The sequence below is a fragment of the Macaca nemestrina genome, chromosome 4 (genome assembly GCF_043159975.1).
Source record: "Macaca nemestrina isolate mMacNem1 chromosome 4, mMacNem.hap1, whole genome shotgun sequence".
In the NCBI taxonomy this organism is placed as follows: Eukaryota; Metazoa; Chordata; class Mammalia; order Primates; family Cercopithecidae; genus Macaca; species Macaca nemestrina.
The window spans coordinates 50,685,635-50,701,859 of NC_092128.1; the positions used below are offsets into that span (position 1 = coordinate 50,685,635).

The 16,225-nt window shown below is 37.8% G+C and overlaps 2 protein-coding genes across 7 annotated transcripts; one reads left to right on the top strand and one right to left on the bottom strand.

Moving 5' to 3' along the window:
* Positions 1-3,389: 3,389 nt before the first annotated feature.
* Positions 3,390-8,509, bottom strand: LOC105475294 (DnaJ heat shock protein family (Hsp40) member B9). Of its 3 annotated transcripts, none has more exons than XM_011730387.2 (4): positions 8,086-8,509; positions 7,285-7,436; positions 6,244-6,470; positions 3,390-5,330 (listed from the first exon to the last, which is right to left on the bottom strand). In XM_011730387.2, exons 3-4 carry the CDS (start codon positions 6,458-6,460, stop codon positions 4,879-4,881), a joined length of 669 nt encoding a protein of 222 aa, XP_011728689.2. In that variant the 5' UTR covers positions 6,461-6,470; positions 7,285-7,436; positions 8,086-8,509; the 3' UTR covers positions 3,390-4,878. The 3 variants fall into 3 exon arrangements, with proteins under 3 accessions (XP_011728689.2, XP_011728688.2, XP_011728686.2); XM_011730386.2 differs by having other exon boundaries at positions 7,236-7,436; XM_011730384.2 differs by lacking the exon at positions 7,285-7,436.
* On the top strand, positions 8,416-15,934 carry LOC105475293 (THAP domain containing 5). 4 transcript variants are annotated; one of them, XM_071094633.1, is made up of 3 exons: positions 8,416-8,693; positions 12,142-12,212; positions 13,062-15,934. In XM_071094633.1, exon 3 carries the CDS (start codon positions 13,275-13,277, stop codon positions 13,974-13,976), a length of 702 nt encoding a protein of 233 aa, XP_070950734.1. In that variant the 5' UTR covers positions 8,416-8,693; positions 12,142-12,212; positions 13,062-13,274; the 3' UTR covers positions 13,977-15,934. The 4 variants fall into 4 exon arrangements, with proteins under 4 accessions (XP_070950734.1, XP_011728685.1, XP_011728684.1 ...); XM_011730382.3 differs by having other exon boundaries at positions 8,478-8,693; positions 12,142-12,334; XM_071094632.1 differs by having other exon boundaries at positions 8,691-8,803; positions 12,142-12,334.
* The last annotated feature ends 291 nt before the right edge of the window (positions 15,935-16,225 follow it).

Genomic DNA, 16,225 nt, shown 5'->3' on the forward strand with positions numbered 1-16,225 from the left:
GAGCAGCTCACTGTCTCAGTCTGTTCAGACTCATGACAAGATGCCATAGACTGTGTGGCTTATAAAAAACAGAAATTTATTTCTCACAGTTCTAGGGGCTGAGAAGTCTAAGATGAAGGCACTAGCAGATTGACTGTTTGGTGACAGCCCTCTTCCTCATAGATCTTCTCTAACCTCACATGGTAGAAAAAATGAGTGATCTCCCTTGGGCCCTTTTTACAAGGGCACTAATCCCATTCATGAGAATTCTGCCCCCTGACCATCACTCTATTGCCCTATCTCCTAATACTATAATCGCCCTATCTCCTAATACTATATGAATATGGGGAGGACATAACCATTCAGACCCTAGCACTCACCTAAAAAGAAACATATTTAACAAGGTTTGAATCCCAACCCAGATTTCACAAATCTATTTAAACATGATTTTTTTTTCATAGCATACTTCTTACTCCTATAGAACATCATTCTGAAGAATAAGCTGTTGCTACATGGATTGAATCATAGCCGATACTCTACTAAAAAGTCCATGATAAAAATTCGGTCCAGAAATGTTTTCTTTTTCAAATAATTTAAGAGCACTTAATCTTGTGCTATTCTGTTTTAAACCTGCTCCAATCAGGATAACTCCTACAACTTGACAGAAATTGGCATTCAGGTCATTTTTGATATCAGTATTGCTAAAAACAACAATGGTTAGTTCTCAGTCACCATCTTACTGGACTTAGTGGCAGCATTTTACAAGGCTGATCACTTTCTACTTCTTTTTTTCTTTCTTTTTTTTTTCCTTGACACAGAGTCTCGCTTTGTCATCCAGGCTGGAGTGCAGTGGCATGATCTCAGCTCACCGCAACCTCCACCACCTGGATGCAGGTGATTCTCCTGCCTCAGCCTCTCAAGTAGCTGGGAATACAGGAACCTGCCATCACACTTGGCTAATTTTTGTATTTTTAGTAGAGACAGGGTTTCATCATGTTGGTCAGGCTGGTCTCAAACTCCTGACCTCAAGCAATCCACCTGCCTTGGCCTCCCAAAGTGCTAGGTTTACAGGTGTGAGCCACCATGCCTGGCCGCTTTGTACTTCTTGATATATTTATTTCAATTCCTTCCAAGACACAAAACTCATTACTCACTGGCTGCTGCTTCTCAGATGCCTTTGTAGGCTCCTCATTTTTTTTGGATTTTTAGAGTACCGGGGGACTCAGTTATTCAATTGCTTTTTATATGTCTACACTTTCCCTCAGTAATTTCACCTACTCTCAAAGTTTTAAATATCACATATTTTGACAGTCCCAAAATGTGTATTTCCAGCTTCACTCTCTCTCCCAAACTTCAGACACATCTCCACCCATTTACTCATCATCTCAAATTTGGTATATCTAAGCTGAACTTCTGATTTTTCCTCCTAAATGTCTTCTTTCTGCAGCCTCTCCCATCTTAAAGGCAACTCTGTATTTCCAGTTACTCAGAACATGAAGCTTAGAATCATAGTTTTCTCCTCTGTCTTTTACACCTACTTTTGCTTATCTAATCCATAAGCAAATCCTGGTAGCTCTACTTGCAGAATACATCTGGAATCCAACCACTTCCACTGCTGCCACCCTCATGCAATGCACAAGCTGCAACAATTTTTCATCCTAGAATACTGAAATAGCCTCCCAACTGTCTCCCTATTTCACCATTGCCCCTCTATGTCTATTCTGAATAAAGCAGGTGGAGTGACCCTTTTAAAATGATTTAAAGATCAAGTCATTTATCTGCTCCAAGCTCAGCCATTATTCCAAAGTCAAATCCTTTACAAAGGTTGGCAAGGCCCTAGGTGATCTGCTTTCAACCCCTCTTATCTTTATGAATTCATCTTCTACTACTCTGGTTTGCTCACTGGCCTCCAGTTATGCTCACTTCTTTGCCATTCCTACAACTTCCCACATACGCTTCCACCTTCTGTACAAACAATTCCCTTCAAGTCTCTGCTCAAATTTACCTTCTCAATGAGGCCAACACTGACAATCCTGTCAAAAATGGCAACACATCCTCAACCTGCCTGCTCTCCCAATTCTCCTCTCCTGTGCTACATTTTCTTTCTCCATACTTTATCAGTTTATAATTTATTCATATGGTTATTGCTTGTCTTTTTCCACAAGAATGCAATCACCCCCACCGTCCTGCTCACCACTTATGGTGTATCATAATGAATAACAGTAAACAGAACTGCACAATAAATTATTTAGGTAGCTCCACATTAGGGCAACCTCTGGAGAGAAGTTTGTGAGGAAGTTGAGTAACAAAGTTGAGATATGAGGAAGAATATGAATTTCACAGGACAAAGTAGGCCTGCATAGTAGGGAACACCTGTACCACACATCTACCACCCATTGGCTTTGGCTATTAGATGTAATTGTAAACCAAATGTGAGTTCACATTACTTCATCTGTTCTGACACCATCATTAAAGAAATCCTGAAGTAAACAGGTTAAGACAAGAACTGTATTTGTTGATGCAATATTCTATTTAAAAAATCTGATACTAGAATCTTAAATTCTTTCAATCTCTGAATTATATTGTCAGTGCTACTCATTAGGGCTTCTTTTCCTAGCTGTCAGTTTTCCTTAAATGTCTGACATTCTTTGGACATCAGTATATTTATGAAGGATTAGATCAAATTGCACAGATAGCTGAGAAAAGCAGTTTCTTCAACAGTTATGTGTCTGTATTAAACCTCTTTTGAATAGGAGCGATGGTTCTCAGTAAATTGCCAGGCAGTGGCCAATCATAGCTCACTGCAGCCTTAAACTCCTGAGCTCAAGTGATCCTCCCACCTCAGCTTCCAGAGTAGCTGAGACTACAGGTGCATGCCATCACACCCAGCTAAATTGTCAGGGTTTTTTAACCAGCAGGTACCCACAGGTGAGTATGTGGTCTGCATACAGAGTTGTTTCCCACCAAGCCAACATAAGGAGGCTTTACTCTGGGAGTGCTGCCATTTCTCACCAGCACCCTCTTGACCTTCAAGAGAAAATTCACTTCACCTCTACTCTGCCTTCACCTCACACCCTAATACTCTCAACTGGGAAGTCTTCCCCCAAATAACCCCTTTCTTTCAAGACTTGTTTAGTCCCTTGCCTGAGGAAAAAGTTACTTTTGTTAACAACTGTTTACCTGGAGGAAGCAGCAAACAGCAGAGCTTTCCAATGCAGTTCTCCAATAAATTTAGTATGAATGAATTCTACAACCTCACCCAAATCTAATCCTTAAAGCTTCTCCAGGACATCCTGATTGTGGTTTTTCTCATTTATTTCCCAATCCACACTCTTCTGCTTTATATATTACTGTAATGTCTCAAAACTTGATTTTTTTTTAATAGGCTACAGATAATCCTCAGCCCAAAATTCAAGGTATCGCTAATTTTATTATCAAACAAAACTAGTAGATATAACTTCCAGGAAATAAGTTACATAAATATAACAGAATAACTTCATTTTCTTAAGTTTCAAATTAAAGATGATTAAGAAATACGGCTTTATGTAAAGTTTCTGCTTTCTCTCAACCAGGCCTAAAGAAGAAAGAACTGGGAGCAGGAACGCCTGCTCCTAGCAAACAAACACAACAAAATTATAATTAAAAATATCTTCAAGCTATCAAAACTTGTGACAGAAGAATGCAGTAGAAATTACCAAATGACAAACAAAATCCTATCAGAGTTTTCAGGTTAGTCAAAAGTAACTTCATGAATATAGACTGCAATCAGCATATGTCCCATAGCTTATATGCCCTCTATACCTCCAGAGTTGCATAATAAACGTTTAACAATAAAACAACAATGAATATCAGGTTGTAAATATTTATATTTCTCTCACAAACAATGTTGTATGAGACATTTGTTTTAATATGTATCCATAGGATTAATACTCATATGGAGTATAATATGGAAAAGTGCAGAACTAAAGAAATAAGTCTATCTGAAAACAAAAGCACACATTTCTCACGATTTAAAAATATTGCACATAATAAGGTTGCACAGAAATTACTGGCTGGTTTTACAAACAGAATGAGGTATTAGTCAATCTCTAGATAAAGATGAGTAGCAAGAGGAGAAACTACACACACAAACACATAAATCCGTATTAAGACCTAAGAGTGCCTACAACTAAGAAAGAAATGTGAAAAGATATATAAGTAGCTATGATTTTAACACTACAAAATCACTTTTAGCCTGGGACCAAACACATGACAATCTCTTGGCAATATTTCATAAGTTTTCAACTCTTTTCCAGCCTAAATGACTATGGGCAATAAAACCATTTCCTTTACCCCAGTTCTACTGTAGAAAGGCCGAGTGCTGTGGTAAATATGAAACCATCCCTTTCTCAACCTTTCAGTAGCAATTAACCAAGATACTGTTCTCCTTTGCTGAATGACTCAATTATACAGTTTCATGTACATTCTGCAACCCAAGTCACAGACGTTACAGAACATGCAACTTTCAATTAGTAAAGGTTTAACTGCAAAAATCATTAGGTTCACACAACTTAAATCTACAATAACTTTTAAAGTTTAATCAGGTAAACTCAATCTTTTCTTGGTAATGAAACTGGTGACATTAGTGAGCCCAAGGGCAGGTAGAGAAAAAGAACTAGGCAAAATAATGTGTTTTTTAAAGAAACTTTCCTAATCAGGGAAATAATTAGCATTTTGTCTACTAGTTGAATGTTGCTGAATTTGTCAAAAAAAAAAAAAACCTTAAATATATTTAATAGCTATATCAAATTGTTTAAAGTGAAATCATGCACTTGTCAAAATAGTTCACAGAAAATTGTTTAGCATCAAAGATAATGAGGAAGAGTCAACTAGTTGGATTTAGTGAGAACAGAAAAAGAACTACTGTCCTGAACAGTCAGTGTATGTGGTAACCATATTTCCTCTTCGTTGAGTGACAGTCCTGCAGTGCTTGCTAGATCCATGAAATCTATTTTCAGTCTGTACTGTATGCCGATTGGTAGGGTCAAAACCACTAAAAGAAAACATTTTCTCCATATCTTCAAACATGTCATCAAATAACCCAGCTCCAAAAGAAAACTCTTGGAAATGATGCCTTTGTCTACTGGAACCATCCTGGCGTGTCTGGAAATGATTTTCAAAATGCTTCTTGGATCGAGTGTTTTGGTTTTGACCAAAAAAGCCAAAGTCTTTAAACAAGTCATCAAAATTGAAGTTAAATGACTGCTCAAAAGAACTTCCACTACCTCTTTGTCCTTTACCATTAGTAAAAGCAGTGTGTCCAAGTGTATCATACTCTTTTCGTCTATTAGCATCTGAGAGTGTTTCATATGCTGAAAGAGATAAAAATATTTTTAGTAACTGAAGATAAAATCTTCAAAACTACATACATTCAAATCTCTTCAAGTAAGTGAACTGAATATTATTATTTTAGGGAAGAATTTCACATCAGAAATAAAAGCAAAACACTACAAATAAAAGCATCAAGTTAATCAAACTTATAAAACAAGGTAGAAACTGTCTTATTAACTGCTGTATTATCAGCAGTTGGCACAATGTCATCTATAATACTCAATAAATAGTTATTAAATGCTACCATTACTACAAATAAACACGTGGGCAACAATTACAGAGTTCTTTAAGCTTCATATTTGTGTGAAATCATTAATTGTATTAAAAAATTAAACCATCAACTATAACCAATTAATAGGAATTAAGATTTTGCACCTCCTTGCTTAAGTAAATGTTTAATTCTAACTCCCTGCTCGGTTACCTTCACCCAACAATTACTGAATGCTCAGCAGGTGCAATTTGTTTTACAGCTAGTCCGAAATCAAAATTTGTTTCAATTTTTTTTTAAAGACAAATATGGCTTTGAAACGCAGATCAAGTGAATAAAGCACTTTAGAGTCTAGTTTAATTTTTAAGTATTTAATGTTTAAAATGGCAAAATACTCTGTTTCATAAGTTAGTTGATAAGAATTTGGGGTACCTAAAATTCTTTTTGTCATAGAAACAACAGTGATCTTATAAATAACATAGAATAATAAATTTTCAATATGTTTAGATATGTATACCAATAAAATTATCTATTATCCTTTCATGTATTTATTCAGGAATCAAAGCATCTGTAATAAGAAAATCATCTCAGGGAATCACGCAATATCTATACATAAATCCCACTCCACCTATCATTCTCCTTAGTAGTTAATAGTCATGACACTTCAGAGATTGGCATTTATTTACCTTCTGCAATCTCTCTGAATTTTGCTTCAGCATCCGGGCTCTTATTTTTGTCAGGGTGGTACTTCATGGCCAACTTGTGAAAGGCCTTCTTGATTTGGCGCTCTGATGCCGATTTTGGCACACCTAAGATATCATAGTAGCTTTTTGAGGCCAGAATTAATTCTGTTATCATTAAAATGCAGATTGCAAAGATGAAAAGTGACTGGGGAGTAGCCATTTCTAATATCCTAAAACAGAAAAGAAGAAAAAAATGTTATGGATGGAGCTAATCTTAAAACTTTTTTCTTTTAAAAGAAATCCAACACAAGGTAAACCTAATGCAGAATCAAAATGTTAAGCATACAATATCTTGTACCTGTTCACATGTAATTTCACTTACAGTTTTATAACTCCCAAACTGGCTTAACCTTATTGAGAACAAAAATAATCCTTGGCTTTGTCCACTAATACTCTGGCCATACACAAAGGAGATAGAAAATTTTCAATAACTGATTTTTAACCAGTTTATATTGAAGACTCATCAAATGCAAGCATTGAAGAAAAAAAAAAAGAAAATCAAATAAGATCCCAACCTTCCTTTCAAGAATTCATACCCTGAACGTAATAATGTATTTAACTTCACAGAAAAAAAAATTAAAAAAAAAAAAAAAAACGGTGGAGCACCAAGGTAAATAGCCCAGCATATGTAAATTAGTATTAATCTCTCTCTAAAAATTCAGCTTTCATTTCAACAGGTGAGCCAAGGACTGCAAGTAGAGAATCTTAGTATCACAATATTAATACTGACAATACTAGAATGTTGTGTTTTTCCCAAATGTTAAGATCCCAAATGTTTAACCAGGAAACGTGGCTAAATATTGTTTAAAACTCAAGATGAACAGAATTTAAGATTTCTCCTACAGCTGCCAGAAAAATGAACTTTGATAGTTTCTACTGTGGTTAAGGCAGATTCTTACATTCACACTTCTCAGCAGTTAAAATATTTCTCTTACCTTTAAACCATTAAAGAAATGTTAGCTTAGAATTCTTGACAATACGTACTCAATGACTTGAGATTCAAAACGAAGGGATGGATCCTGTTTTTTTGAATACGGTACCACCAGGGTCCTTAGTAACCTATGATGCCATAACAAGGCTGACGAAAAACACTACGGCTTGTGGAAATTGCCTGGTTTCCTCTCCAGTGGCCTTTCCTAAGAGTAATTAGCAGGCAGGTAGATTACTTATTTCCAGAGAGTTACTCGTAGTCACGGGTACCAAGGATCAAGTACCACCTCTCGGTTTAAGGAACATAAACAAGAATGTGTCCCATGGACGCTGCGTCAACTGCAGGTTGCTCCCTAGTCAAAGGGCGGATCTAAAACTGACAGGGAAGCGCCTCACTGGTTCAGTAGACGTTATTCCACGGTCTCAAGGTGGACATCTAATGATTTTTTTTTTTTTTTTTTGAGCTGACTAGTTTTGTATTGTACAGACTTCTCATCCCCAAGACGGCCCCGCCAGCCAGCAGCCCGTGCCTTATTCCCCAGCCTCGGTGGCCGGCTGGGCTGGACCGTCCAACCTTCACCTAAAGGCGAGGCACCTTCCCTGCCCGCCCAGGCCCCGCCGTAGAGGCTGCCTGAGAACCGGACTCTAATCCGGCGCCCGTGAAAGCCAGCGGCACAACCCAAAACACGATTCTGTGAGGCGGCTCTCTCCGTTTTTCTATTCTCTCGGCCAAAAACATGCAGTCCCTTGTCCCTGCGGCGACCGTGGCGGACACGGAGGCCAATTCAGCTCACAAAGACAGGTCTGGGCTACCCTCCGAACTCCCGTCCCCACGACCCCGGCCTCGTCCCTCACCTGCACCCTCCGACTACTGCTGCTCCTCCACAGAGGCGCTGGCAACCCTGACGATTGGCTCGGGTCGGCTGCTCGGGCCCGGCCCCTCACCGCGGCCTCCCGGAGCTGGCGCGCGCCCTAATCTCGGTCCAACACCGACCTAGCGCTCCTCCCTCGTCGCCGGAGCCCAGTCCCCTCTCAGCCAGCTTCTCACGGGCAGCAGGCAGCCGCTGGCGCCACCACCTCAGAAGACCTACACGAAACGCTTCCCCATTGGCTTCTGCCTCCCCACGTGACCCCGGCGCCCTACGCGCACGTGGAAAACTGTTGTTGCCGCTGGGGCTGTGCGCCACTTCCGGCCCCAACCCCCGAAAAGGCGGTGCTTAAATCGGCGGAGGCGGAAGTGAGTCGATAGACGAGGCGGCGTTCCCGGCGGATGCCAGCGCAGGCGCAGTGGCTCCAGAGGCCTGGATCTGTGGCGCACCCTCAGTGAGGAGGGCTGCCCTGCGCCCGTCGCCGACCCGGGTTTTCCGGGGCCTCACCCGAATGATGCCCCGCTATTGCGCAGCGATTTGTTGTAAGAACCGCCGGGGACGAAACAATAAAGACCGGAAGCTGAGTTTTTATCCGTAAGTTGTCTGTGGAGCAGAAGCGTCAGCCTCGCCGTGAGGCGTTGGACCTGTGGCCTTTGGACTTGGGTGTCTCCTGTCCGCTCTGCCAATGAGTCCTCAGCTACTCCGTACGTGGCCCGTCGCCCGCGGGAAGACGCGGGGAAGGCGCTAGTTCAGTTTACCTAGCAATGCCCTTCCTGCGCGAGGACTGCGGGCTGGTGGCGAGGCCCAGGAGCCTGTTTGGGTGTTAACAGTTAAAACAGCAAAGTTTGCGCGGGCTTCTGTGGTTTTCAGAGTCTTTTCCCCACCTCTGGTGATCTCATTTCATTGAACAACATTAACCACCATTTTAAGATACGTGAAACCTGCGTGGTGGAAAGGTGCACGCAAAGTTAACTTACAACCCCTGCGAGTTAGGTCCCATAGGTATAATTTCATCCCACTTTTCTCCTGAGAAAACCGAGGCCCAGAATGATTAGGTAACCGACCTTGAAAGTTTAGTGTCAGAGCCATTGTAGATACTCTGCAGAGAGCAAGGTTTTATTCTGTTATTCAGAATTACTAGAGCCACAATATATTTCCATGAAACTATTGAAGCACTGATTTGTATTCAGAAGTACAGAAAAGCAGTGTCGTATAATAAGTAGGGGTCCAGGCTTCAATGCTAGATCCTGGTTCCACTACTTTGTAACTTAATGACCTCTTGGAAATTAAGCTTTGGTGTCTCACATATCTCATCTATAACGCGGAGATGTTAAAAGTGCTTACATGGTTAATAACACATGAAAAGCAACATATTTAAAATACTGCATTTCCATTTTTTCTTGTATTTGAAGACAATTCGTTTAGATCTAACCTGGTTCAGATTTTCAGCCGTTGTTTTGTGCCCATTTTACTTTAGACCTGAAGGACTTATTCACTAATGATTCAACTGCTTTCCAGTATTTTAATTAATGGGGGGGAAAAAACTGATAACCCCACCAGGCGCCGTGGCTCACGCCTATAATCCCAGTACTTTGGGAGGCCGAGGCGGGCAGATCACCTGAGGTCGGGAGTTCGAGACCAGCCTGACCAACATGGAGAAACCCCTTCTCTACTAAAAATACAAAATTAGCCGGGCGTGGTGGTGCATGTCTGTGATCTCAAGCTACTCGGGAGGCTGAGGCGGGAGAATCACTTGAACCGGGAGGTGGAGGTTGAGGTGAGCCGAGATCGCACCATTGCACCACAGCCTGGGCGACAAGAGCGAAACTCCGACTCGAAAACAAAACTGATAACCCCGAGTAATTCACAATCCATGGCAATATTTCCAGGATTGTCTGCCTTGAAGCCCTGCCTCAAGATGCAAAGAGATGTTTGGGGGAGGAAAACAATCTAATCCACTTTCAGTTTATAGGAAAATATTACTGTACTAATGGCTCTACCTCTGAGAATGTTTGTAGCAAAAGATCATGTTGAACTTGATTTAACCTCGTATTTCCCAGATTTATTTGGCCTTTGATACTGGAGATGGGGTGTAACTCCACACTAAAATTTTTAACTAACCTTTGTGGACCTTACAGTAACTTTTTAGGAAGGAAAAAATAATGCAAGTGAATTGTAAAGATTTTTTTTCACTGAAAATGCGAATTTGGTAAAAGTGGTATTATTTCTAGGGTTTAAAAAAAAATTTTTGTGTGTAATCCACAAAATAAAAATTTAGTTTTATTCTCCAGTAGCGCCAAACTTGAATTGAATTTACTCATGTTAACACTACAGCAAACTGTAGTTTAAATATATATGAATTTGGGAATTCGGTTAATATAGTGTCCAGTCTGTACTGTGATTATCTTATGCTTTTTGGGGAATTACATAAGACAATGAAACAAAATTATCAAATGAATTGAACCAATATAAAGATATAATTTATTCAGGAAACATGATCAAGATTTCTTAAAGATTTACCTGTTCAGGAAGCAATACAATCCAGTTACCAATAAGGATATTCACACAGTATTTTTTTAATGAGTTGATAACTTAGCATATAGGTACAATGGAAATAATGTGCAAACAGCATCCATGTACATGAATTTACAGTAAAAAGCATTATTGTAAAAGGCCTATATCATTTCAGTTGTGACAAGAGAAATGAATTTACCAATGGCCAGAAGTAGTCAGGTCCTCTAAAAGAAAATTTGTTTGCCTTTAAAATTCCTTTTCTGGTTATACTTGTCATACTTACAACCTAATATTTGTAAAGTTAAAGTATTTTTAAAACATGATTAATATTGTTTCTGTGGTTAGAATTTCCAAAGGTAGTTTATCTGATTTTTTCCATATGAGGATATCAGGATTAAAAAAAAAGAGTACCCAGATTTTCCGTGGCATCTTAAAAAGTTAACAGAATTTAAGGGGGGAAAAAAATGCTGCTACTACAAAACATAAGCTAAATGTTTGGGATTGGGGGAAGGGAATGTATAACAGCTACATTTTATATGAGAAACCTTATATTATTACTATTCTTATAAACAGGAAATTATGTGGTGTCTTGGACTGTGTTCTTGGAAAATTATCAAATGAAATATAAACCATTTTCAAATATTGTTTTGTATACTTTGACCCAAACCTTTTTAGATTGATAGGAAAAATTTTCTATCAAATTCTGCCATACATTGTAATGTTAGCACCAACTCTAAATCCAGGTTATTGTCAGGTACAGGAACAAAATGTATACAGCGCTGTCTTGCCATTTGTATTTGATTTGTTTTATGTAAAATATCTCAGACTGTCCCTTTTAACATGTTTCATTCTTGTATCAGAGTTTCTCCTTCAGAACTTGAATTTTGGAGTTCCCAGTTCATTAGTTATAGAAGTGTAGTACTATTAGACTGGATTACATATAGATAGAATTAAAGCTGATGCTAGTAAAGAGAATATTTTCAGTACTCTTTCAGCTGAATCATTTGTTTGAAATCATTTGTTTGAACAATCTACTTATTTTTTAAATATTAACATAAATTGTAAAGCTTAATGCTGCCTTGAATTGTAGACAACAAGCCATTTGACTTGAGGTGGTATTATGAAATACATTTGAACAGGAATTTATAATTTATACAAAGCTCTTTTCTAGTTCTAGGCAAACTGTACAGCAATATAAAAATGGAACATAATCCATAGAAAATACAAATAGATTTTGTCCTTTATAGGAACACATATATTTTACTTGAAGGGACTCTGAATTATGTTCACCTCTTACCAGATAAGAGCCTTGGCTACATGTCTTACACCTTAGGCCTCTTACTGCAGAGATGATAATGGTACTAGTTGTGATGAAGATACTCTTATTTGGTAGGGATGGTTGCCTTCCTCTTGTAGCACTTACTTGATGCATAGGTTACCCAGATATATGGGGTTGGAATTTGGCAAAGTTGTAAAAATATAGCAAAGTTTTCCTTTTTTTCTTCTTTTTTTTTTTTTTTAATTCCAGATTTCCTCTACATGACAAAGAAAGACTGGAAAAGTGGTTAAAGAATATGAAGCGAGATTCATGGGTTCCCAGTAAATACCAGTTTCTATGTAGTGACCATTTTACTCCTGACTCTCTTGACATCAGATGGGGTATTCGATATTTAAAACAAACTGCAGTTCCAACAATATTTTCTTTGCCTGAAGACAATCAGGTATTGCAGTATGGGAGAGGGGTAATGCTGAGCAGAGTGGCAGATTGCAGGGTGGCAGGTGATCAGGTGGGAGAGTAGGAGGGAACTATAACTTGGGTAAGCAGAAACTTGGAAAAAAGGGAGCACTAACTTGTACTTTTACTAAAAGTGATAATTTTTAAAAAATTGAAGTCATGAAGCACAGCTTAAGAGAAGCAAGAGATATACATTATTAAGTTATTAACACAAGTTCATGAGTTTTATTTTTTATACTTTCTTTTTTGTGTGTGTGAGACAAGGTCTCATTCTCTCACCCTGGATGGAGTGCAGTGGCACGATCTCAGCTCACTGCAACCTCTGCCTCCCAGGTTCAAGCCATTCTCTTGCCTCAGCCTCCTGAGTAGCTGGGATTACAGGCGCCTGCCACCACGCCCGGCTAATTCTTGTATTTTTAGTAGGGATGGGGGTTTCACCATGTTAGCCAGGCTGGTCTTGAACTCCTGACCTCAGGTGATCTGCCCGCCTTGGCCTCCCAATATACTAGTCTTTTGAATGATCTCAAATGTTTCTGTCGTATATTGAATGGGATTAATGTTTTTTCGAAAACACTTTAAGGTGTATGTACTTAGAACTTTTTTTTTGTTAACTAAATTGCTTGGCCTTGTAGTGCTCAAAATTATAATTAAATAGCACTAGCATAATAAGCCAGTAAAGGTCTTTTTCAGAACATGAAAATATTATTTTCTAGGGAAAAGACCCTTCTAAAAAAAAATCCCAGAAGAAAAACTTGGAAGATGAGAAAGAAGTATGCCCAAAAGCCAAGTCAGAAGAATCATTTGTATTAAATGAGACAAAGAAAAATATAGTTAACACAAATGTGCCCCCTCAACATCCAGAATTACTTCATTCATCTTCCTTGGTAAAGCCACCAGCTCCCAAAACAGGAAGTATACAAAATAACATGTTAACTGTTAATCTAGTTAAACAACATACTGGGAAACCAGAATCTACCTTGGAAACATCAGTTTACCAAGATACAGGTATAGGTGATTTTCACACATGTTTTGAGGATCTGAATTCTACAACCATTACTTTGACAACTTCAAATTCAGAAAGTATTCATCAATCTTTGGAAACCCAAGACGTTCTTGAAGTAACTACCAATCATCTTGCTAATCCAAACTTCACAAGTAATTCCATGGAAATAAAGTCAGCACAGGAAAATCCGTTCTTATTCAGCACGATTAATCAAACAGTTGAAGAATTAAATACAAGTAAAGAATCTGTTATTGCCATTTTTGTACCTGCAGAAAATTCTAAACCTTCAGTTAATTCTTTTATATCAACCCAAAAAGAAACTATGGAAATGGAAGACATAGACATCGAAGACTCCTTGTATAAGGATGTAGACTATGGGACAGAAGTTTTACAAACCGAACATTCTTACTGCAGACAAGATATAAATAAGGAACATCTTTGGCAGAAAGTCTCTAAGCTACATTCAAAGATAACTCTTCTAGAGTTAAAAGAGCAACAAACTCTAGGTAGACTGAAGTCTTTGGAAGCTCTTGTAAGGCAGTTAAAGCAGGAAAACTGGCTATCTGAAGAAAATGTCAAGATTATAGAAAACCATTTTACAACATATGAAGTCACTATGATATAGAATAACTAGGTTTTAAAACTATGACTGTTAAATAAGCTTTTTCCAGCCAAAGCAAACTACATGTAAACTTTTTCCTGTATAAAGTTCTCATCTTAATGAACCTATGACAGTGTTGTAAAGTTATGAACTGTATCCTATTCTTGTAATGCTCATTTAAGAAAAACAGAGTTGGGCTGGAAAGAAAAGCAGTTTTATTACTTGATACTTTTCCAAATTAAAACTTAGCACCTAAAAGGATTCAGTTATAACATGAGAAAACAAAGAAATGGTCAAAGAGCACAGATTAGAAGTCAGGTTCAGGAATCAGTCCTGGGTCTACCACTGGCATATGACTTGGGCAAGTTACTTACGATTGTGCCTCAGTCCCTAATTTGTAAAATAAGCACTTACAGATTTCTGATTGGTTCTTTATAGAGCCTTCCCTTTTTATTAAGATACTTCTATTAGAACACATTTTCTATAAGATAATGCATACTTAATACTAGAAGTTGGCTAGAATTTGATGATATTAACTATGTATTATTTTCAATATTTATTGAATTCTGTAGTGTTTGACCTTTTGGCTGTAGTTATATATTACAGTTATATATCTATAGTAGAAAGGAAGATAAAACTTTTTTTTTGTTTTTAGATGGAGAGATGGAGTCTCACTCTGTAACCCAAGCTAGAGTGCAGTGGCCCGATCTCAGCTCACTGCAGCCTCTGCCTCCCGGGTTGAAGTGATTCTCCTGCCTCAGCCTCCCAAGTAGCTGGGATTACAGGTGCACACAACCACATCCGGCTTATTTCTGTATTTTTAGTCGATACGGGGTTTCACCATGTTGGCCTGGCTGGTCTTGAACTCCTGACCCCAGGTGATCCACCTGCCTCAGCCTCCCAAAGTGCTGGGATTATAGGCATGAGCTACTGCGCCTGGCCAAGATAGAACTTTTATAATTTTATGCCAGTTGAACTAAAGGAACCACCCATTAGCCCAGTTCTTAGGAGAGGTACTTCAAACTTGAAAGAGTATGTATTTCAGTAACTTATATGTGACTAACCATCAAATAGTCATCTAAGCTTCTAAATGTTCTGTATTTATACAGTTATATTTATAAACCAAAAATTTCAATGAGGTTAATTTTAAATATAAGTATATTTTAGAAATCACAGTTTGTATCTGTTTCTTAGTAGGTGTGGCTTTTAAAATATGTGCTTGTTCATTGTTAAATTCCAGAATAATAGAGTAATACTTAATACTGTACATTCCCACTTATGTATATTTTATTAAAATTTATAAGCAAGAAATTATACATAAGTGGTGATATTAGGGAAACAAAGAATTTCTCTTAGGAAAGAGAAGTGATGGTAATGTAAATAAAAATACTGTTTATATTCACATGATTTTAAGAAAACTGTAAAAGCAAAGACTGTAGTAATGACACAAATATGACAAACAGATGTTTTCTTAAAATTGGCAGTCAATATAATTATGTTTCTGCCTATGATATTGAGGAAGTTCTATCAGTCTGATTCTTAAGTTTTCTCATCTGTTAAGTAGAAGATACTATTACTTACCTTAAAGGGTGGCTTTAAGAATTTTGTAAGGAACAAACATGTTTTTGGTTCTGGAATATAGGAGGCGCTCAATAAAAGTTGATGCTGAATGGCAAATAATATTCTAATTGTTTTGGAAATGCATGATGATTATTTTTGGCCATATTTGACTTAGTTTCATTAGGCTAATATTAATTGGTACTGTATGAAAGTGTGTCAGCTAATTATAAAAAATTAGAAGTGTCTTACGTGACGATGGGGGAGAAAACTTAAAATCTTTGCCTAAATTGTGGGTAGATAATTGATAGAGTTAATACAGTGTTATTAAGTATTCCCATGTTGTGTTTTGCGAATACTTAATTTAAAATAATACAGATGAAAATAATCTTGAGTCATAATAAAGAAATGATATATTAACTTAAGTTTCAACATGTACATTGTAGTAATTTTCTGTTTAAAGTTACAGGTTCCTCAGGAAAAAAACTTAAACTAGCTGTATTTCTTTAATAAATTATAAGTAAAGGTTGACTATCTCTTCTCTGAAAATCCAAAATGCTCCAAAATCTGAAACTTTTTGAGCACAAACATAACATGCAAAGGAAATGCTCACTAGGGCATTTCAGTCTTCAGATTTTTGAATTGGGGATGCTCAGCTGTTAAGTGTACTGCAGATATTTCAAAATCTGAAAAATAGTACCCTTTCTGTATTCATG

What these genes read in the sequence shown, in the direction of transcription:
- LOC105475294 (XM_011730384.2), bottom strand. Translation starts at nt 6,460, where the DNA reads ATGGCTACTCCCCAGTCACTTTTCATCTTTGCAATCTGCATTTTAATG. An exon ending in ATTCAGAGAGATTGCAGAAG is followed by an intron (nt 5,331 to 6,243) that starts GTAAATAAATGC and finishes TATCTCTTTCAG; the next exon opens with CATATGAAACACTCTCAGAT.
- LOC105475293 (XM_011730382.3), top strand. Translation starts at nt 8,611, where the DNA reads ATGATGCCCCGCTATTGCGCAGCGATTTGTTGTAAGAACCGCCGGGGA. An exon ending in CGGAAGCTGAGTTTTTATCC is followed by an intron (nt 8,694 to 12,141) that starts GTAAGTTGTCTG and finishes TTTTAATTCCAG; the next exon opens with ATTTCCTCTACATGACAAAG. An exon ending in CTTTGCCTGAAGACAATCAG is followed by an intron (nt 12,335 to 13,061) that starts GTATTGCAGTAT and finishes ATTATTTTCTAG; the next exon opens with GGAAAAGACCCTTCTAAAAA.